Here is a 21,834-nt window from a genome sequence, read left to right as displayed (position 1 = left end):
CAGCGTCTTGTGGTGAAACCTGATGAATCAGGCAGTGAAAGGAAAATATCTGATGGCAACAAAAAACAAAAACAAAAAAAACATTTGCACTTCCCCCACCCTTTGTTTTGTTTTAATCGCTTTAACATTTTTTTTCACAACTTTCCCAAAAAGCAAGACATAAAAATAACTTTTCAAATTTAGATTAAGAGTTTAAGATGACTTTGTGTCTAACAGTTGAAAAACAAAATTATGGAAATAAAGTTGCTTTTAAAAAATCTGTCATTTCTGTTTGATTTATGTCAGTGGCAACATAAGGGTTTAGTTTTTTTCTTTATTTCGGACAGACAACGACTCATTTTATTTTTTTTCTAAAATATGGATGTAATATATTTTTACTCAAAAATCTAATTCTTCACATTTTTATTCATTTTAAAACGTCTGTTAGATGAAGGTTAATCTGGGTGACTAATTCCTTGCAACGCTTAACACCAAAAGTAATAATAGTACAAAAAAAAAACATTTTTACTTTACTCTGTAGAATAATTCTCTCAAATATTTCACACTTAGTGTTTTTTTTTCTCAACCAAGCTGCTAATCCATCCTTTTCTCTTTCTGACCCTGATCCCTTTTTTTGTTTTGTTTTGGTTTCTTTACTCCTGGGTCGCAGCTGCCTCATGAAGAACCTGTGGCTCCTCACAACTCCTCAGACGAGTCGCGCAAGATTGATCCGCAAATGTTTGTTTGATGCAAATCCGAACAAATCCGCCGCTGTTGGTGGACATTGCGCAGCGCTTGTTTGCGCGTCTTGACGCAAACACGTTTTTGATGTTTCCCCGTTCGGCCGATATTTATTCAGCTGTTGCGAATCTGATCTACATAAACAGAGGCGAGGGCAGCAGCTGGACGCTCTCCCTACAGGCAGAGAGGCCCGGATCGATCAGGCCGCTGATCTGATCAGATTTAAAGGTTTGTTTTTTTTTTGTTTTTTTTTCCCAGCTCCTTGGCCTTTAAAAACGACGCAAACTCTTACTCGTGACTTTTTGTTTAGTTTGAAGCGTTTTTAAAAGCGTCATTTAGCTAGAAATTAAGAAAGATAGTTTCACCTTTTTTTGTTATAATCGTTTAAAAAAAACATATCCTTAAAAATTTATATCTTCAGAGTTAATCATAACTTTATAAAGCGCATTTAGTCAAATATGCTTTATAAACATATTTGGCAAAAATAAAAAAAAGCAGGAGAAAAAGTTTGTGGAGAGAAAAAAGTTGCTTTGTTAATACACCCATGAATTAAAAGGTTCTTCCGCTCTCTGCGGCCTCCTGACACCATCATTATTATTATTATTATTATTATTTTGGTTACCTCTCGCCGTTTTTCTGTTGCCTGTGGGAATAAACGCATCAAACACACCCTTACATGTGACCCCCCTAACCTGGCCCCACCTCCGTAATTACCGCATCAGAGGCCCCGAGATTCCTGCGGGTTATTTTGGAGAAACCAGGAGTAATTATCACGCAATTACTGCGCTGCATTCAATTACGCCTCGATCAAATGTCTTCCGGCTTCCCTTTTTTTTCTTTTAAACGGCAGAGTCAAAATAAAAATAAATAAATACCATTAGCCTCCCTAAAGCAAGGAGAGACGTTAGTGTTTCAATTTAAGGCAGGCAGAGAGGATTAAACATCCGCTCTCTAAAATGGAAATGCGGGCCCTACATGCGTTCAAGGCTTGTTTTAATTATGCACTAATTTGCATTTACCCCGCTATAATTAGAGAGAAACAAAATAAACAAGCCTTTAAATAAAAGTGTGACTAGTTCAAATGAGAGAAAACAGCAGTGTGGATTTTGTAATTTTCGGATGTACAAGCATCTATAAATAAATAAATAATTTAAAAAAAAAAACCTCCCCGCTGGGAGTCAAACTGAGACAGAATCCACTTATGGAAAATTAATTTGGACTTAAGGGATCTTTATTGGATGAACATGTATGCAAGTGTGGTTGCCTTTAAGATACATTCAACATCTCACTCTCTTTTGGAGCATTAAATCCACATTCCCCCTCCCTCCAGAAATAATAATAATAATAATTAAAAAAAAATAAAAATAAACCACAAAAAAAAATAAAATAAAAAATACTTTGACCCCACAATTAAGCCAAGTGCTGCGGTTCAAACATGTCCAGTGTCACCACAATGCTCCAGAGAGGAGATCTGGTTGGAAAATGTAGAGGCTGGAATAACGTCTGCATCCGGTCTGATGTCTTTTTTCCCCACCTTTTGTTAAATCCAAGACATCCAAAATTTTTAAGTATTTTTTTTCTGAATAAAATCCCATGTGAAAAAGCGCAACTTCATGGCCAATTTATCATCTTTGGAATATTTAGAAAGATTTACATAGCATGTTTTTTTTTTTCTCCCAAAGTTGTTATAAACAATTTTAAATTCAGAAAAAGGAAAACAAAAAAAACAAAAAAAAAAATCTAAACATGGTCACTGTAACTGACCCAAATAGTATTTACATATTTCAGCTCCGTGACGCAGCTGACTAAAAATCTCTGTGGTCCTAAAATAACAAATTTGAGAAATAAAAACTGTACAGAATCTGATAGGGTTGGAGGTAAAAGGGGCAGGAGGGCAGTTTGTTTCCCCGTCAGTGCAACGGAGGGGAAAATATTCCTCCCATCCAGAGGGCTGGTGGTTGAAGGATTTTGTCCGAGTCGTGTTTTGTAGAACAGTTTAAGCTCCTCCACATTTTTAGAAATGTCCTCAAAGCTGCTCCTGATGCTCAACAGGATTTTTTTTTTTTTTTGTAATTTTTTCTTCGTTTTTTTCTCTATCATACGGAGGACAAGTGGGGAGAAGAGCAGTTCAACAGCTGAGCATGTCGTTATGGTTCAGAAACTCTTTGTTTTTAATAACAAGCAACAAACTAATAGAAGAGGGGGCAGCAGGAAAAGAAGCCAAGAAGAAGAAAAAAAAAACGTTAAAAAGCTGATCACAAGACCTGGAACCTCCAGGAGGCCTGGTCTTTGTAGTCCAAGCAGTCCGTGGCGTTAAAGTTGAGTTTCCATGACGAGGCCGCCGTCTGCTCTTTGTAATCCAGGCAGTCGGAGGAGTTGAAGGCCAGGCCAGAGCCGCCATAGGCCTGGTGGTGGTGGTGGTGGTGGTGCCCTGACGACTGGCTGATGTGGTGGTGCGGGTGGCCGGACATGGAGGAGGCCGTCATGGGGCTCAGCTGGTGGGGGTGGTGGTGGGAGTGCATGGGCGCCAGGTAGGAGCCACAGTCTACGCTGCTGAAGTAGGAGCTGGAGGGGCCTGGGTAGCCCTGGCCGTAGCCTGGCGTCTGGTTGTAGGACATGGGGTAGGAGGTGGCGGCGGCGGCCGAGCCCGACATGGACCGCTGCATGCAGGAGGCGTTGGACGGGGGTCCCGGCTCGGGGAGCGGGGCGACGGCAGGTGCGGGGGCGTTTCCCGGAGAGATGGCGGGGCTCCAGATGGAGGAGACGGTGCTGATGGAGGTAGAGGTGCTGCTGAGCGCTGCGGGGCCCGTGTGGTTGGTGGACGAGGTGGAAGAGGAGGAAGAGCCGGCGCTGGAGACGGCGGGTGGGGTGAACTGACCGCTGCTCTCTGAGCCGGTGCTCTCCCGGGCCGGAGAGGACTTCTTCTTGGGCGGCCTGGCTTTGGCGCTGCTGCCGCTCTGCTGCTGCTGGCGACACTTGGCCCTCCTGTTCTTGAACCACACCTGTACGCAAAAATGCACGCAAAAAAGAAAAAAAAAAAAACACACACACAAACCAAGCGGGAGTTACCAACCACCATGAAACAAATAAAGGGAAAAACTCCTAGGCCATGCTGGGAGTACATTATGGAGGAAAATTGAGGGTTATTATCCATCAAGGTTCATTTCCACCTCGGCCCCTTGGCTTGGATCAGCCAGGGGTCTAATTTCATACCTGGTAGACGGCTCTAAGATAACAGGCTATTGAGTTTCACCACACAGTGGGGTAACTCTAGAGCACTGAGAGGGTAGGATCTTGTAGAGCATTTTGTTTCACACACACATTCTGAAAATAACTCAAACTGTGAGACAGCGGCCTCGGTTCCCCCCATTATGCCTGTTAAGAGTAGTATTTGTCTGGCATTGTGCTGCAGCGCTTAAATGTGTGTGCAGTATTTCCAGGGAAACGTCTTATTCTTCCTGCATTTCAGATCAAATTACAGCAAACATCAACCTGTTTAAATATATAGACCCAATACACTGTCAAAGTATGAGCATTCATGAACAAATCTGCAGGATATTATGAAGTTTTTCTGTTAGCTAAACTAAAGCAGTGCAGGTAAATCAGGTAGACCAATCCCCCAGCATAATAATCCACATCTATAGCCTCTGATGTAAAGTGGTTACAGTAACATTTCCCATTAACTAATGAGCCAATCTTTTACTGCCATTAATTCATTTAGTCATAAATTAAGCTCTTATTGCTTTACTGGCTAATTACTTGACTCAGAGACTGTCCAATCACAAAATTAATCTAAAATACTGTTGGAAAAAAAAAGTTGCCTCATTCAGATTTCTCAGATTTTAGTAATTAATTATTAATCGTTTTAAGAATGTGTAGAGAAGAGATTCTGTGACATTTTTGTGCGTGAAAATTAGGAAAATAGTAAAGATAATCTAGGATATAAACTAGCTGGCTAGCGGTAACGATTACTTGATGAATGTTCTGGATTAAATGACGTCACTAACAGTAAAAATAATCTCATTTCTGCTTTTTACAATTTATCAATAATATTAAAACAGCAATTTTTTCTGGGTGCGATAATAAAATATGTTTGCTATAAAATGAATATAGCCTAAAATTACAATTTGCTTCTTTTTTTTTTTTTTTAATTATTCATCCCACCTCCTCAGTTCGGGATGTTAATTTCAATTCACCTGAACTCGAGACTCCGGCAGGTTGATCTTCAGCGCCACCTCCTCCCGCATGAAGATGTCCGGGTACCGGGTTTTGGCGAACAAAGCCTCCAGGACGTCCAGCTGCGAGCGGGTGAACGTGGTCCGCTCCCTTCGCTGCTTCCTGGGAGTCGCTGCGGGGAAACAGGCGCGGCCCCAGAAGGACGAAATACGGTGAGCAAACGCTGGACACTCAGTCCACAGATGTGTAGTGAAGTTGACTCCGGTGGAGTGGAAAATAAAAGCCGAGCTGGCTAAAGTGCAGCCAAGTAGTTTCATTTGAACTCAGTCCCACTGCCTGAACATTTTAAATAAACTTAGAGTGTATTTTTTCAGACATTACCTACATTTTCCCCCAAATAAACACTCCACTGGGGGGAAAAAATAGCGCGAGCAAGAACAGCAGCTAAATTAAGCAGCTAGCTTAATTAATTTCGCCGGTTCTCAAGCAGTTTAACAGCGTTAACCAAAGTGCCGGGGCTCCTACCTGGGTACCCCACCGAGGGGTGCAGCAGGTCCATGGCAGCGCCGCTCAGCCCCAGGCCATTGACCCCATAGGGGGGCTGTTTGAGGTAGGACATCATGCTACAGGCGGTCACTGCTCCACCCAGCTCAGGCCAGTGGTTCAGCTTCCCCCGATGCTGCAGCTTGACGGAGCAGGGGACCGACTCAAGTTACTGTATAGAGGATGATAATAATTATAAATAATAAATAATAATAATAAAATGTCTAAGCGAGGCATTTTTGTCTGAAATTTGCCTGACATTTAAGCGTAAATATGGCGTTAATTGGTCTTACAAAAAATTACATTTTTATATTGGCCTGTTTTGGGGCAACTTGAGCTGAATGACAATTAAAAACAGACGCACAATTACAAACATCAAAATAAATATTTTTTATGTTTCCATGGCAGTAGGATATAAAACACAGGATAAATTGCACTGTTTAATCATCACGCTCTTTAAACACAAGTATTAGTCGTTTATTAGGACTTTCATGAGAAAAATAAACAAACGAAAAGTTGACGTGCGTTTGACAGCCTCCACATCTCACCTCTTAAAAACAACTTAAAAACAGGATTTATAATAATGTTCCTGCTTTAAATAGTGAAAGAGGATGAGAGAGGTGCTGGAGGAACCCTGCAGGTTCAGATGTAAAGTTCTGATTTCCGTGTTAATTTGGTTAGATTACTTAGACGACAGCAGCATTTATTTCCATTTATATGGCTGTAATTATCGACATCTTGCACGCATTTTCCCAGCAACCATTTTAAATGATACTATTTACAACTTAAAAAAATACTCTTTAAAAATGCATGCAATGCTCTATTAAACAAACTTTCACGAAAAAAAAACAACCCTGCAGCTCAGCCGAGTCAAACTCCAGTGTGTGTGTGTGTGTGTGTGTGTGTGTGTGTGTGTGTGTGTGTGTGTGTGTGTGTGTTGAGTAGCTCTGCTCTGACAAAACACTTGCACGTTAATATGAAATATAAGTAGGTCACGAATGCGTTTGATATATTAATGACGCAATCAGAAGCCTTTCTGGAAATTGGTCCTTAGTTTTAATTTTTTATTATCATTTTGTTTGCTTTTTCTGGTCATTGCTTTGTTTACAACCACAAGCAGGAGTCCCTGCAGACATCTGAATTAAAACACACACAGGGAGGCATCCGTCTAAAACGTGCAGTAAATAAATAGAATAAATTAATGCAAACTAGACACATTTAACTCCATAGAAATTTGTAATTTTGTAGACGTATTTAACGTGAAAGGTGTTATTTTTAAATTAACTCTACTTTGAATAAATTCTAGATAGGATAAAGATTCAAAACAACTCATTTGGACTCGTAGACTCCATAATTCCCCGAAAAAATCTCAACCCAAACACAGCCCTGCAGCGCAAAGAGTGCGAATTAAATTAGCGCGACTATTTCTAACAATGAGGGGCCTGACTGGCCGAACCGAAGCCCAGCCAAGCCGACGTGGATTGCAGTCGTGGCGGGCCGGGGAACAGAGGAGAGGAGCGGAGAGGAGAGGACGACATCTCGGTGCAAATGAACTCCATTAGAATTTAGATTAGACCTCCGGGGAGAGAGAGCGAGCGCTTCACAAGGGCTCTTATCAGCGAAATAAATTAACAAAAAACCAAAACACGCCTCTCCAATTATCTACAGAGTGCTTCACACGCTTTAATGGCCAATTGCGCTCAGTAAGAAAAAAAAAAAAAGAAGAAGAGGAGAAAAAACTCAAAGGGAAGATTTGGAATTGAAATGTGAAAATTATCTGCACTCCTGGAGGAAAGTTGATTCGGCTGAAGCTGAAAGTCCTTCACTTTGCGGTATTAATTGATATATCTGCGGAAAATTCTTACGTAAATTGAATTAGATTCTGTCGCCAAAACTTAAAAAAGTTTAAGTCTTAAAAGTGAGAGAAAAATAATTAATAATAATAATAATAATAAAAACTTTACCTTGTTTTACTCCTTCCTTCCTTCTTTCCTCCCGAGCCCTCGGACCGCAAGAGGCGAGTAAAATTATCCAGTAGGAGGAAGCCTGCAGAAGAAGTCGCAGACTTGCTCAAAACCGAACAGTGCGCAAAGCCAGCGGCATCACGGGATATATATATGTATATATATATATATATATATATATATATATATATACTTTTTTTTTTTTTAAAGGAGGCGCAGACGGGCTCAGCGCGTCCTCGCCGCGGTTCCGGGCGTTTTTACGGCCTCACAAATCAAACTCATTTGCTTTTTTCAGGGGGGCTCGTCGTCGTCTGTCAGGCTGTTGAAGGTGATTTCTAATGGAGACGGATGGAGATTGATCACCTTCTCTCCGCCCCGCGCCTCTATGAGCGGAGGATCACCTGCGGGATCCGCCTCCCGCAGCCAATCACAGAGTGGCTGCGGCCGTGACGGACGGCGCGGGCCGCCAATGAGCGCGCGGCGGCAGACATTGAGGAGAGGGAGAGGCGAGGCGAGGGGAGGACACCGCCTCCTTTTCTCCCACCACCCACCCCTCCACCTCCCGCTGCACCTCCTCCACGGACAGATCCCGGAGAGCAGGGGGAAGAAGCTCGGAGGCTTTTATAGAAGATGGAAACGATTCAGAGGCCCGCAGCAGCAGCAGCGGGCCTGCCGCTCCGCTGTGCGTCAGAGTGAGTGCGCAAACTGGAACGGACTGAATCTAGAGGGAGACGCAGGCAAAGAGGTGACAGTACACTTGAAATAAAACTGAACATGTGGGATTTTATTTTCTTGACAGAAAACGCCATTGTTGTGTTTTTTTAAGCGTCACATCATCTGCAAATGTGGGATTTTTCTACCAAACATGAAGAAATAATGGGGGGGAAATTTGCCACTTTGAGGCTCAAATCCACTTCTGTTTTTTTTTTAAATCTCCTTTGCAAAACTATTTCCCATCTTTAAAAAATAAAAAAGAAAGAAAGAAAAAGTGGAGCGATGAAACCAGGCGATGAGAAGTTAAATTTACCCATTTTGATTTTTATTGATATCCCCTCCCTCTTTTCCCTCTTTTTTTCCTCCTCTACACACTCACACACAGAGACAAATCTCATGAATATTAATGAGGTTTAATCCCCATTTAGAATTACATTTGAGGATGGTTGACGTAAAGTTTAATAGGAAAAGACCTCCAACTCACTGCGGAGGAAGCGGGTTAAAAAAAAAAGGCAGAAGCTGCAGCCGCTCGAGCACGTTGATGTTTTTAAAAGCAAAACCTTTTAAGATGAATACGTTTGAATTTTCTGTCCATTTGTTGTTGAAGGTCAAAACAGAAAAAAAACCCCGCGGATCTCTTAAATGCAGAATAAACAAAATGGAGTCAAGTGAAGGGGTGGAAATTACATCTTTACGCGTTAAAGCAGAGCACGCACGAGGACTTTGACTATACAGATAAATGCTGCAGGTTGTGTCGAGGCCTGCAGTGGTGATGCTTAAAAGGCGGCTTTTTTTTTTTAACGCAGCCGCTCAGGATCAAATCAGATCAAAATCAGACATGAAAGAAGCAGGGGAGAAATGAAAGGTGATTTGAAAGAGGTCAAACCCTTCCCCGCACCTTTTCTGCATTTTATTTCTGAAGTCCAAGCAGTCAGAGGCCCGCCAAAGATCCAAATACCAGCACCCCTCCTGTTCACACCAGCACACACACACACACACACACACACACACACACACACACACACACACACACACACACACACACACGAGGCTCCGTTAAATTATGCAAAAAGGCCATTCAACAAATATGGCCTTCCCAACACAAAAGAGACGGCCTATTCTGACATTTCCCCTCACATTTCTTGTTTTTTTTCTCCCCTCTTCCTTTTCTCGATGTGAGACCTCCAGATAAACCCCCCTGAACAAGTATCAAGTTATCAAGTTGCACCAAGCTTTTTGTAATAAGAGCATTTTGTCTAATCCCAAATTGCAGTTGAATTTTCTTAATGCTGAGCTGGTAAAGCCTGGGATTAGAGCGGAGGAGAGGAGAGGAGAGCAGGAGGGGGTGGGGGGTTGAAAAGTTTTGTCCCTTCAGCCGGGAGGATTGGAAGAAGCTCGGATCTGCGGGGATGTTGTCGGTGCTTATTAAAACGATGATGCATAAACCTCAGAGTGGCTTGTTGCGGGAAGCTCCGGGTTCCCGTCGCACGGAGAGCTCCGGAGCTCCCGGCTCCCAGCGAGCTGCGGAGGCCGAGCGGCGCGCAGCACCTGTCGGGGGAAAACGCAACGAAGGTCCCGCCGAAAGGAGAATGGATCCAGATGTTTTTCCCACCCGTTTATATATATTTTTTTCCTGCAACTGGAACATTAATAAATTATCCATAACCAGCAAGTGGCGCAACAGAGGTAAGTCAGAATCATTTCAGGCGTTTGTTTATTGCCAAGTGTGCGATTTGAGCGCAGATTTAAGAGGTGAATTTCCAAAATGAACCAAACCGAGCTCAAAACTTCGACAAAAAGTTCAGTTTGCCGCCTCCATAATTATGCATATTTTAAAAAGTGTTTGAAAACCGAAACAAGTTATAAAAGATTAAATTTACTTTAAATGTGGAGTATTATTTTAACGTCCTCACAGCCAGTGTAAAACAAAGCGCCTCCGGGGACGCACCGTGCGTGATGTGCGCGCAAAAAAAAGAAAAAGAAAAGAAAAAGTCGGTCCCAAGCAGAGAAGAAACAGATCAACAAATTAATCTGAAAGTATCAGAGAAGCCGAGGAGGACGTCTGCTGTCACAACCGATTTCACCGCTTTCATCGCGGATGGGAGGGCTGCCTGCAGGGACGGAGCGGAGGGTTAACCCGCGCTCATCCTGCGTCTGCGGCCCCGTTTTCCAGAGACACGTTTCACAGGTCACCTCGGTTTGACATCAGGGAATAATGCAGCTTAAAAAAAATCTGTCATCTTAAAAAGGTAAATATAAAAAGAGGTAAAATTTTCTCGGTTCTCTCCAGGTCGGCTCAGGAAACCGGGACAGAATTAAAAAAAGAAAAAAAAAGATTTGTTTTAAAAATATCCTTCAGTGGAAACTGTTCAGAGTGAAATTCTCAACACAAATTTATATAAAACAGCAGGAGATTTGAAGAAAGGAAGCTGATGAAGGCCACTTCATCAGCTGACAAATTGTGCAAAATGAACCCAAAACAGACAAATAGTGGAGCTGAGATCATAGTGAACAATAAAACATCTATAATGCTCACCTTAAAAAACCTAAATCTGCTTTAGAGCGACATAAAACACGCCACACACCCTGCTGTGGAGTATGAAATCATAAGGACTTTATTACTGGAGACTTGGGTTATGACTGGAATAAATAATTAGATAAATGTTCACAGGTAAAGGACATGTGGAGCTCTAAGAGATACAAATGGAAGCAACATTTTTTTCTCTCCTCTTCCAACAACAATAAATAGGAACCAAAATTAGCTGAGCAAAAACAAAACAAAACAAACATGAAACGTGACAGAGTACTCACTCACAAGCAACAATAAATAATAAACATATCTGTTGTTCAGGCTGTAGGGGATTCAAAGGAGGATCCAGAAAGCAGAAAAATAAAGGAAATATACAATGACCTTTTTTTTCTTAACTATTTCTTTTGGTTTCAAGCCAAGACAATAGTAATAATAATAATACTAATACTAATAATAATAATAGTAATAATAAAAAACAGGAAAGATTTATGCAAGACTTATAAACAGTAATGCAGCAGTTAAGATATTTTACAAGTATAAAGTGAAGCAACTAAATGTCAAGTAAGCTCAAAAAATCACGTCTTGTTTTCTTAAAAAATTTTTTTTGAAGATGATGATGGGAAATATTCCCCTCATCAAACCCAGTTGTGCTGTACCTCTGGTGTCCTCATTCTGCTCTGCGCTCTCCATCTTGAAAACATATTTATATTACGTAACGGTACCGTATTTTTTTTTGTTTTTTTTTAATAACTGGGAGTTCAAATGCAAAAAAAAAGAAAAAAAGTGGAAACTGTGATTTGATAGAAAGTTGGTGCAAAGTTTGAGTCTCTGCTTGTCAAAGTGGACTAAAAACCTCGTCAGAATTCTACGAGCTGCTATGAAACAATAGGAAAAGTGAGGATATTCATGATGATACATTTCTTTAATCGGCTACATTTTGTTGGTTTGATCACTGAAGGACACACTTCTCCTCTTTCTTGGCCATCTTGCCTTTGTTCTGCTCCAGCGTCCTCTCCAGGTGCTCGTCCTCTGCCTCGGCCCTGTGGACCACAAACATCAAAACGTCACGAGTCCCGAAGGAGGTGTGTGTGTGTGTGTGTGTGTGTTGGTGCTCCCGGCTCCCTGCGAGCTGCGGAGTGGTGGGGGGATGAAGCGGTGCCATGGTGGATTCGTGCCAGGGGCCACACTCTGACCTTTCACCCTTCCTGGCACCACAGATCTGGAAGAGATCCCACCCGCAAAGGTGGGGTCGGATCGACCGGAGTACCAGAGGGGAAAAAAAAAAAAAAAAAAAACGGGCACCGGAGGCCTTGAAAGCCCCTGATTGCTTTAAACCACTTTCATACGTTTCTTGATTGTTCTGTAAGTAACTCACTCTTTCTCCTGGGCGTCCAGGTCCCGGACCAGCGCGTCCCGTTTGTTGACCAGTATGACCAGTTCGTCCAGCAGGAGCTGCTCTCGTCTCTTCTGGGCTTCAGTTTTCTGCCAGTCTGCAAAAATCAGAGGAAGCTTCAGACTTTTGACACCTGAAGGAAGAAAACGTTACGTCACACCGAGTGGAAAAAACTGCATCTCTACAAAACCAACGTCTTTAAAGAGAGACTCCCAACTTCAGGAGTTTGAACGGTGAACCCGCGGGTCAAAGGTCATCCTGTTGGACCGAGCTGAGGATCGGTGGAGACACACTCTGTTCTGAGCAAACGTCCTTGAAGCGTATCGTCACAGCGATGTGCAGCTTTGACACGCATGGAGATACAAGGACCCACGCTCCCACAGGACCATGCTGCCACTGTGGAGGTCCAGGTATTGATCAGAGAACTGAAAATGTTTGATCAAACGGAAATACTCGTGTTTCAGCGGGAATGAAGACATCATCTAGTCTTGTAGTGATGATTTGGGTGAAAATAATTAGTTTTCTGATCAGTTCCTTTAAATAAACAAGCAGGTGAGGCCCCCCAACCCCCATGACTCTAGCCTCAGTTCTCTAGGGACTTTCCAGGAAGGGGCCCCACAGGGCCCAGGTGGGACCTGATCCAAATCCCCTCAGCCTCCCCCAGGAGGGGGGCTGCCTACAGGGGAGCACCCACTTCCCCCTGGGGCTCAAATATCCGCCTCGGCTCTATGTTCAGGCACCACCGGGGGCAGCGCTACGCCCTCATTTAGCCCCCCCCAGCCACCCCGCCCCAAAAAACACGAACATCATCACAACGTTTCTGTGTGATTTAAACAAATCCTCCACGTTTCGCCAACACACCCTGATCCGAAGTCGCTTCGGCTGAAGAGTGCCAACGTCAGAGTGTGCAGATTTATTTGGCTGCTTTGCAGCTTAAGGAGAGCAGGATATCTTCAGCTTCTCTGCAGCCCCACGCACACACACACACACACACACACACACACACACACACACACACGCGCACACACACACACACACACACACACACACACACACACACATCCCAGAGAGAATCCAAACACAGCTGAAGCACCGCACTGCTTCTGTAGACTAACTTCTCTCTATCAACATTGATCCCAGAGGAATAGGAATGTTGTGAATTGTCAGTCCTAAAATACGTGAGCTTTATTAAAAATAAATATCCACCCCCCCGACTCCCCTCTTGTTGAGTCAAATTGCAGCAGTTAGACTGTGTGTGTGTGTGTCTGTGTGTGCGAGTCCTGCTGGGCCCAGTGTGTTGGTCCTGAAAGGTTTGCTCTCTCCTGATTGGCCCTGCTCGTGCCTTTGAAGTCAGCTATAGAGCGAAACAAACACACTCCCAATATTTGGCTCTCAGCGTCTTCTGGCAAAATTACAAAATCTCACAAAATGTTTTTGGTCTCGTTTCCACCTCAAATGTCTTTGCACAAGACAAAACTCAGTCATAAATAACTTGTTTAGCAAGATATGAAAGCTTGTTTTCAGTCAATAATCCCTCATATTGATGAAAAGGGTTTAGTTCCATTGACAGATTATTTTGCTTATAACACAGGAAAATGTCTTGTTATAAGTGAAATAATCTGCCAGTGGAACTGATATGTTTTCATCAATATTAAGAAATTAACCCAAGCTCCTATTTTTTGGTGAAAAGTTACATACAAGTTGGTTTTGTCTTATTTCAAGTGAACTAAGACATTTGTAGTAGCAAGTGGAGCAAAAATAGTTTGTGACATGTTGTGTTTCTGCAGTGCCTTTATTAAATTTACTCTGAGTCGTCAAACTCCTCAGAAATGTGTCTAAACTTGCACCTGAGCGCTGTTAGTGTCTTTTTTTTTTTTTGTTGTTTTGACTCGAGCGGTAATTTAGGACGGAGAGAATGTGGGCTTATCTGGGACACGGCGAATTCGATGAGTCATCAGGTTTAGATAATTATGCGACAGGAAGTCGTCACACCTCTCCCATGCAACACACACACACACACACACACCCGATACGCCGGCCCACAGAAAGGGAAGGAAAAAATTCATCTGAAAACTTCCTTCCAAACCACAAAGGTTTAAAAATGTTCTCCTCCTTCAAAGCAGTGGTGAGCCAAAAAGCCAAACCCTGGTTGATTCCTGAAGGGGAAGAGCTAGAGTGTTTGGGGGTGTAGGAGGGGGGAGAGGGAGAGGCGTCAATCAAGTCCAGCAGAGCCCCGCCCCCCTCATTAGGAAGGTAAACAATAAAAAGAGCCGATGAGAGACGTGACCAGGCAACACCAGAGCGGGGCAGGCTGGGTAACTGGAGACAGAGGAACAAACAAAACACCCTGCAGCCCCCCAATAAGCCCCGCCCCCTCCATCAGAGCGAGAGGGAGAGAGAGTTGGAGGTAGTGGGAGGTTCAGGACTAAGGAGGTGTTCAGATGAACCTCACTGAGCGCGCCAGTGGTAACCATGTGAGCCTCGGCATCACACACAAGAATGCGCTGGTTTAAATCCGTACAAAACCCTCGTCTCTGCCCCCCCATTCCCCCCAACCCCACGGCTCTCACCGCTGCTAAATTTATTCAAGAGCGCAAACTGGTCCGAAGCCCGGCGAGACTGTCCGGCATGCAGCTGCCTGCCTCGCTCTCCTGCTCAAACCAAACACGACGACAAAACGTCAAAGCAGTTGGAGCCGAGATCTCCTGAGAATTTTCTACAAGCCACAAGCGCTGAAATATCAACGGATTCCCTGTCGTTCCTCAACCCGCTTCATGACCAAAACAAAAAAAAGGCCCCGCAAGGCTGTGGCTGGCTGAAGGCCGGGTGGGAGTCAGGAGACAAAAAGTGTCAGTGAAGGAGAAGAAAGACGACGGGCAAAGGAAAACGTCTGGTAGATGAAAACAGATCCTTCCGCTGCATCACATGCAAAACGTAACGGAGAGGAAAACTAATGTTTGTTGGTAGAATCTCTTCAGTTTAAGTTTAGAAAAATCAAACCAGGCCTGAAAAGTTCAGCAGTTTTACACAAAACCACAACGTTTTTCCATGACCGATTCAGTTTGGAAAACGCAACAAGATTTGTAACATTTAAAATGGTGTTGAAAACAAAGTGTCAACATCATCACTCCAATCTACGCCATTAGAAAGACAATACTTTTTTACTAAGTTATTCTAAAGAATACAAACTGCTTTCATCTGGAAACAATGATTGGAAATCAATGATACAAAAAATAGAATTAAATGTGTAAAATGTGCTTTTTGTTGAGCCTTCACAGATTATACTTTATAGACAACTCCCATTATTTAAATAGATTTTTACACATCATAAATCCATTAAAATCAATGGAAAACAGCTGGGAAGAACATTTTTGTCTTCATTCAGCAAAGGTGTAACTTACACAATTTCACTAATATATATTTTTTTTAAAGTAAATTTTACTGATGCAGGCATAAGTGAGTGTTTGAGAAACTAAAGTGTTCCACTAACGTTGCAGCTAGATGCAGAAAACTTATTAGGAAACAAAAGGAAGCATCAATAAGAATCATGAATAGAAAGATTTTCCAACTTATAGATGTGAATCTGATTGGAACATTTTTATTATCCAGGATAAATCCAGAGAACATTGTCATCCAGATGTTAGATCAGATTAAACCTGGGCTGGTGTGAGATTCTCAGGTTAGGATAAAAATACCACAGTGTTACGGTATTTATAAAAATAATTAACAAAACTGCTCAACAGTAATTTATTTTGCTCAAAACTGAAAAGAAACTATTTTCTACACAATAACAAGCACCGTTCTTATTAATGTGTAAGACCACAGCAACAGGTGGGGGAGGTGCAATGCTGCGCTATACTAACAATTTTCACTGATTTGAGAAATCTCTATACTTTAAACTGAACTGTAGAAACAATATGAAGAAAAGTGATTTTAAAACCTTGCTATAACTTGACACCAGCTACAGTTTGTTTTCTCTTGTAAAGAAAGAATCTGATTTGGATGTCTAGAAAACATTTTAAAACAGGCGTGAAGCTGGACGACCTGCAGGATTTCAACTCCTGTTCAGAATGTTCACTGCTGAAAGATCCAACATGCAAATGATTTCAATCATATCTAATTTTAATGTTACATTAAAACCAATAACAGGCGCTCTGTGATTTCCCATAAAGACGTTTGTTGTCATCGGTTTCTGTCGACTCGGCGCTGAAAGAGTCGGCGACATCATCAAAAGTCGCCCATGTGATCGGATTGCATAGTGCACCTAATCAATCAGGGTCTGAAGCACACCGCCCCGATGTGTTACAAAGCCCAAATAGATTTACAAATGACGTGGGGCGTGTGTGTGTGTGTGTGTGTGTGGAGAGGGATAAGCTCCTGCATAGGATTACATATTGATTTTAAACATATAAAAAAAGGCTTATCATATCAAACCGTAACAGGAAAAACTCAGGGACCCAGCTATGCATAAATCCCTTTTATACAGCAAGAGGGTGTCCACTTTAAAACACACACACACACAGTCCTTTACAGCGAGCCAAGACACCGCTTTGTGTGTGTGTGTGTATCCAAACATAGGTGTAAGTCGGTAAGCAGATAAAGAGGGCATAGTGGATCAATTTTGCGGCAGGGAGATGAGAGTGTGGCATACAGATGGCATTTCCCCGGCTGGCATCACCCCAACACGGTACAAGGAGGTGGTTATCACTGAGCATGCTCAGAATGACATCAGCGGCAGGCTGGAGATCTTCACTTGCCCCGATGTCTCACTACGTAGCAGTTTTTCTCTGAATGTCAAAGAGTTTCACACCTGATCTGCATCAAACTGCACCTTAGTTTTTTTCACACTCGGCTGCGGTCCCTGCCTGTTTGGCGCCCTGGGCGAACCGCCTTTCCAGTGTGCTAGCTAGCCTTAGCATCAAAAGAAAGCAACTCAAATCCTGTTCTTATTACGGAACATAAATGTGGTTAATTGGGCCCAAAAGAAACAGAAAACTAGATGCTTTTCTTTTGGTACCCCAAATGTGTAAAACTAATGTAAATGTTTGGCTCTAGGATATATAACATCTATTACAAAAAATATATATATAAAAATTAGACTGCTTTTTTATCTTTTTGGATCGTGAGAATTTTTAGCTTGACAATTTTGCCCCACAGGACAAATCGTTTTGACGCCCCTGTCCTCACAGTAAGGCGGTTTTGTATCACTTCTATTTAAAAACGGAATCAAATTTGACTTCTGCTAAATCAAGTGGTCAAGAAAACCTCCTGATCTAAAACTAAAGTGTTTATCTTTTCAGAGATTTTACTCCTTGTTTGCATATTTTCCCCACTCTTTGAGCTCTTCTTGCAGTTTGCATGTGCAGTCACAGCATCCGGTGTGACAGATGGAGGAGTGTTTGACTGACTGCAGGCATATATTTTTCCCAGCAGGGTGTGTGAGTGTCAGGGCAGGTGGATCACAGATGTGTTTTTCTCTCACCTTCTCTCATCTCTGTCTGTCTGTGTCATTGACTGGCCAACCAAATCAGCAATTACTCGCACTCCCGACCACTGCTCAATAGACCCGCCCGAGCACCAAATAAAAACTACACACCTGTGTGCTCCCACACACACACACACACACACACACCCCCACACACACACACACACACACACACACACACACACACACACACACACACACACACACACACACACACACACACACACACACACGCACTCAGAGGTGGACACAAACACACGGACGGTGACAGATCGTGGCACGTCGGCAGCCTTCCTGCCAGCAGCTCAGGACTATCTGTGTCTGCTGCAGAAAAGGAAGAGCCGCTGAATGTTAAGTGCTTCCCTTAGGGAGGAAAATAAGGCCGGCTGATAAGTTAGTCGGCTGCAAATCCAACATGTCCACATGAAGGCGGAGAGGACGGCAGTGACACGACACACAGCACCTTTCCACACACACACAATCTCTGCTTCCACACTGCGTACACACACACACAAATGTGGGCACATCAGACAAACCTGATATATCAAGAGTCGTCCACTCAGGGTCGTGCACCATTAACGAGACAAAACACCTGATGTCACAAAATGTGACATCAGGAACTGGTTTTCACTGTATGACGTGTTTGATGTTTTTATGTTTTTATGATGTAAAGCACTTTGAACTGCCTGGGTGCTGAAATGTGCTGTACAAATAAACTTGATTGATTGATTGATTGATTGATTGATTAAAGGAGCACAGATAAGACCAGAAAAAACAAATCTGTGTAATTAGAAAAGTGAACATAGGGCTGGACAATGGATCAATAACATATATTGCGATAGACACATCTGATATATTTGATAATTCAGTAAACTCCAAACCAGAACCGCACAGCATTCTGGGGGATGTAGGCAGAGGAAAGGTTTTAGCTGCTCAACTTCTCACGACCAGCTAAGCAACATCAACTAACTCGCTCACTCTTTGGTTACCTAGCAACAACCAGTCGAGTTGTTGCTAGCACAGCAGCAGTTTCAGGTTTGGCCGCCTTGCCTCACGACTGCGTAAAAATAAAAGTAACAACGTGGAGAGAAAACTGGATGGAACAGGAGAGGTCATGTCACCAGTTTAGAAGTATTTCAGATATTTAAAACAAAAAGACTCAATTGTCGATAGCGACTGATATGAAAATATCATACAACATATCACAGTCGGCAATCATGATTTGTTTTTCAGCCCTAATGGAAAATGAAATAGAGTAAATTTGTTCAAAAAAGTCTGTGGAAGGAGAAAGCTTACTGGGAAAAATGTGGAATATTAACAGAAAATACGTTTTTAGTAAAAGTTGAGTGGAGCAGAAAATTCATAAGAGCTGAAAGTTGTAAAGACTGAATGGTTGAAATAGAACAAGATAAACAGAATTTGGACCAAAGAGGTGAATGAATCTTTTTCAGCGTTCACACCAATAAGAAGCAGAAAAAAGGAAGCAGCGGACATGGATGGGCAACATGGATGTAAAGTGGTGCAGTTTGGATACGCGTGCGCGCCCCTCTTTCTCCTCCTCCTCCTCCTTTTCATCAACCCCCCCAACAGCAGCTCGGACCGCCTTTCTTGCTAATTACAATTGATTTATTATGGAGCAGGTAGCTTATCAGGTGCCCGCTGAAATTACAATGGCTGTCCAAAGGCCGGGAGGGTTTGTGGAAAGAGGGTGGTGGTGGTGGTCAATGTCGAAAAGTAAAATCAATTAGCATTGATTGGCAAAAGGTTCATTTTCCCCACAGAGGATGCAGTCGAAGGGGATTAAACTTCCCTGGCTCTGCGACAACTTTGATGCAACACAATGGCTGCTTTTTCTCCGTTAGCGGCGCATTTAAACAGGCTTTCGGTATCAAAACCGCTGTTTCGCGCTGCACAAATCCGTCTCTCGACGCAGCTGTGGCCAGATTTCAAATCGAGTCTCAGCTAGTCAGGTCTGGCTAGGAAACAGATAGCATTGATCAAGTATCACAGAGTGAAATCCCTCACATCTTAATCCTCATCAAGAAACAGATGCAGAATTTAAATAGTTCTGCTTCAGGCCCAAAACGAAGGAAGGAAGGAAGGCTGAGCACGACTCGAAAAAACAAAAGAGACCAACAATGAATGGGTGACCATGGAAGACATGGGCTGGTTAGGAGTACTGAGGTATACACACGTTTTCAATCAGCTCAATGTTGCTTTAATGCCAGAAACAAATAAAGGTGCAAGTGAAAAACAAAAATACTGCAAAAGTGAAACTCATCTACAATATAGATTCATTAACCATAGAGAGCAACATTTCAAGCCTTTATTCCTTGTAATTTTGTTGGCTTACAGAAAGTGAAAACCCAAAATTTAGTGTCTCAGAAAACTGAAATATTACATAAAATCAATTTAAAAAAAGATCATATTTCAAAATGGAGATATCAGGCTTCTGAAAAAGAAGTCCGGATTGCTTTCATAGCTGCCTTCAGGTCTGCCGTCTCCTGTCTTTGTTTTTGGTAACCTCTATGGGGTTAAAGGTCATGGGAGTTTGCTGGTCAATCAAACATAGTACCATCATCGTTATTAAATCAGCTCTTGGTATAATTTACAGTGTGGACCGGAACCAAGTCCTGCTGGAAAATGAAATCAGATGAATGGGTGGCACCATATTTAACGTTTTCACAATATTCTACGTTTCTGAGATGCTGAGTGTTGGGTTTCAATTATCTATGAGAGATATTCATCAAAATTACAAGAAAGCTTGTTGCTGACATCTCATCTTAGTAAAACTACTTTCAGTATTGGTCAGAAATATGAGGAGGAAGGAGTTACTATGTGAGAGAAACCTGAGGTCTTATACTTAACTTTTTGTGGGGTATGAAATCCCCTTGTTGGAGAGAATTTCGTTTGGTTTTCTAATATTTCTCAGATCTTGTGCGTTCTGTACTGGTCTTAACACAGCAGCACCCTCCCTCCCCACCTGTTGCTGAGACCTTTTGGTCAGGAGGCTAAAAGAAAGTAGGATTTTTGCTAAGCAACTGTACCCTAGCAAAGGGTCTGATTAAGTAACCACCTTGTTAGAATCCCAGCTGAAGTTCAAGAAGCTATAATGTTCAGAGCTATAAGCACTGGGGAAAAAACAACAAAAACAAACTACGTTTAGCTCTGGCATTTACTCCATATCTGTCTTTGTAATAAAATCTAAACACCAAATGTTAATGCATCATTATTAAAACAGTAGGAATCTATATTATTTAGGCAGTGGTAGGAGTAATCATTCCTCTCTTGTTTTAAACAAAAGCAATTTAGATTATATTTTCATTATACTGTTAAAACTGTGGCATTTTAGCATAATAATAAAGGCTAATTTGATTTACTTCATTGTTTCCCATATAAAAGCAGCAAAATAAAACCTTAAAGTGAAACTGGGAGATAAAATCCAGCTGAAGTGAGTCTTACCCTCGATGGCCAGCATGGCTCTCAGCTCCCTGTTGAGCAGCTCAAACCGTCTCTCCAAATCATGCTCTTTCTCCCTGCGGCAAGTTAGAGCAAAAACACACACACACACACACATAGTTCATCAATATGTTAATGACTAAATCATTAAGTACTTAAAGAAACCTGCAATAAACATCGATTCGGCCACTCGCCCGAACCTTCTCCTGCCTCGCATTAATCTACTGCACATGACTGATACTGGTGGCGCTCTCACACAGCCCTGGGTCAAAGTGTTTGAGAAGAAGAAACGAGGAATTAAAGGGAAGCGCGGCGACAGGTACACGTTTTAGCGTGGGGTTCGTGTGTGTGTGTGTGTGTGTCTTAAATTGAATTCTTCCCTCTTTCAGCCATATTAAAAAATGAGCTAATTCAGCCCCTAATAGAATTTGTCCTTCACAGCCGCCTTTTCTCCTCGGCCCCATAAAGAGAGAACAGAAAGGGCTAATAATCAGCCCTTCTGTCAATTGGCCACTTTAAAAGCCTCCCCTTTCCCACGATATAATATGATTATGAATACTTCAATCTCCCAGCCACTCACTCTCTTTGAAATCCTGCAAATGAAGAAAAAGCCAATGTGTGTGTGGCTCCGATAAGTGTGTGTGTGCGTGCGCGTCTCCACCTGTCGCAGCTGACCACATACAAAGAGACTAGAGATAGAGTGGTGATTGCCACATTTCTATTGATTTCATATCCTTTCCACATGTAAATCAATGAGCGGATAGACAGAGCGGCTGAATGGAGTCGTGAGGACAACGCCGGCCTCCTGCGGCTTAAACGGGTTTCATCTGGTGGGTTTGACACTGGAGGG

At 42.5% G+C, this 21,834-nt stretch overlaps 2 protein-coding genes across 7 annotated transcripts in view; both read right to left on the bottom strand.

Annotated features, from left to right (window-relative positions):
* Positions 1-1,933: 1,933 nt before the first annotated feature.
* otx1 (orthodenticle homeobox 1) lies at positions 1,934-7,944 on the bottom strand. Its single transcript, XM_014980235.2, has 4 exons — positions 7,404-7,944; positions 5,422-5,611; positions 4,917-5,068; positions 1,934-3,722 (listed from the first exon to the last, which is right to left on the bottom strand). The coding sequence occupies exons 2-4, from the start codon at positions 5,516-5,518 to the stop codon at positions 2,976-2,978; spliced, it is 996 nt and encodes a 331-aa protein (XP_014835721.1). The 5' UTR covers positions 5,519-5,611; positions 7,404-7,944; the 3' UTR covers positions 1,934-2,975.
* A 2,765-nt stretch (positions 7,945-10,709) lies between these two features.
* Positions 10,710-21,834, bottom strand: part of ehbp1 (EH domain binding protein 1) — a 155,413-nt gene continuing 144,288 nt past the window's right edge. For all 6 annotated transcript variants that reach the window (XM_014980194.2, XM_014980215.2, XM_088012942.1 and 3 more), the window contains 3 exons: positions 20,988-21,061; positions 12,023-12,137; positions 10,710-11,687 (listed from right to left, as the gene is read on the bottom strand). In XM_014980194.2, the coding sequence (XP_014835680.2) occupies positions 11,597-11,687; positions 12,023-12,137; positions 20,988-21,061 (280 nt within the window). In that variant the 3' untranslated portion in view covers positions 10,710-11,596. The remainder of the gene's footprint in view (positions 11,688-12,022; positions 12,138-20,987; positions 21,062-21,834) is intronic.

The sequence above is a fragment of the Poecilia mexicana genome, unplaced genomic scaffold, assembly GCF_051168715.1.
Source record: "Poecilia mexicana isolate PSO_F unplaced genomic scaffold, ASM5116871v1 scaffold_15, whole genome shotgun sequence".
NCBI lineage: Eukaryota > Metazoa > Chordata > Actinopteri > Cyprinodontiformes > Poeciliidae > Poecilia > Poecilia mexicana.
This window is presented reverse-complemented; position numbering and strand designations above follow the sequence as displayed.

Bases quoted from the DNA above. Each gene is read 5' to 3' on its own strand.
- otx1 (XM_014980235.2), bottom strand. From the start codon at position 5,518: ATGATGTCCTACCTCAAACAGCCCCCCTATGGGGTCAATGGCCTGGGG. The intron at 5,069-5,421 runs GTAGGAGCCCCG...GTTTCCCCGCAG, and splicing joins CCCCTCGGTGGGGTACCCAG to CGACTCCCAGGAAGCAGCGA. The intron at 3,723-4,916 runs GTGAATTGAAAT...TTTTGCGTACAG, and splicing joins TGCCGGAGTCTCGAGTTCAG to GTGTGGTTCAAGAACAGGAG.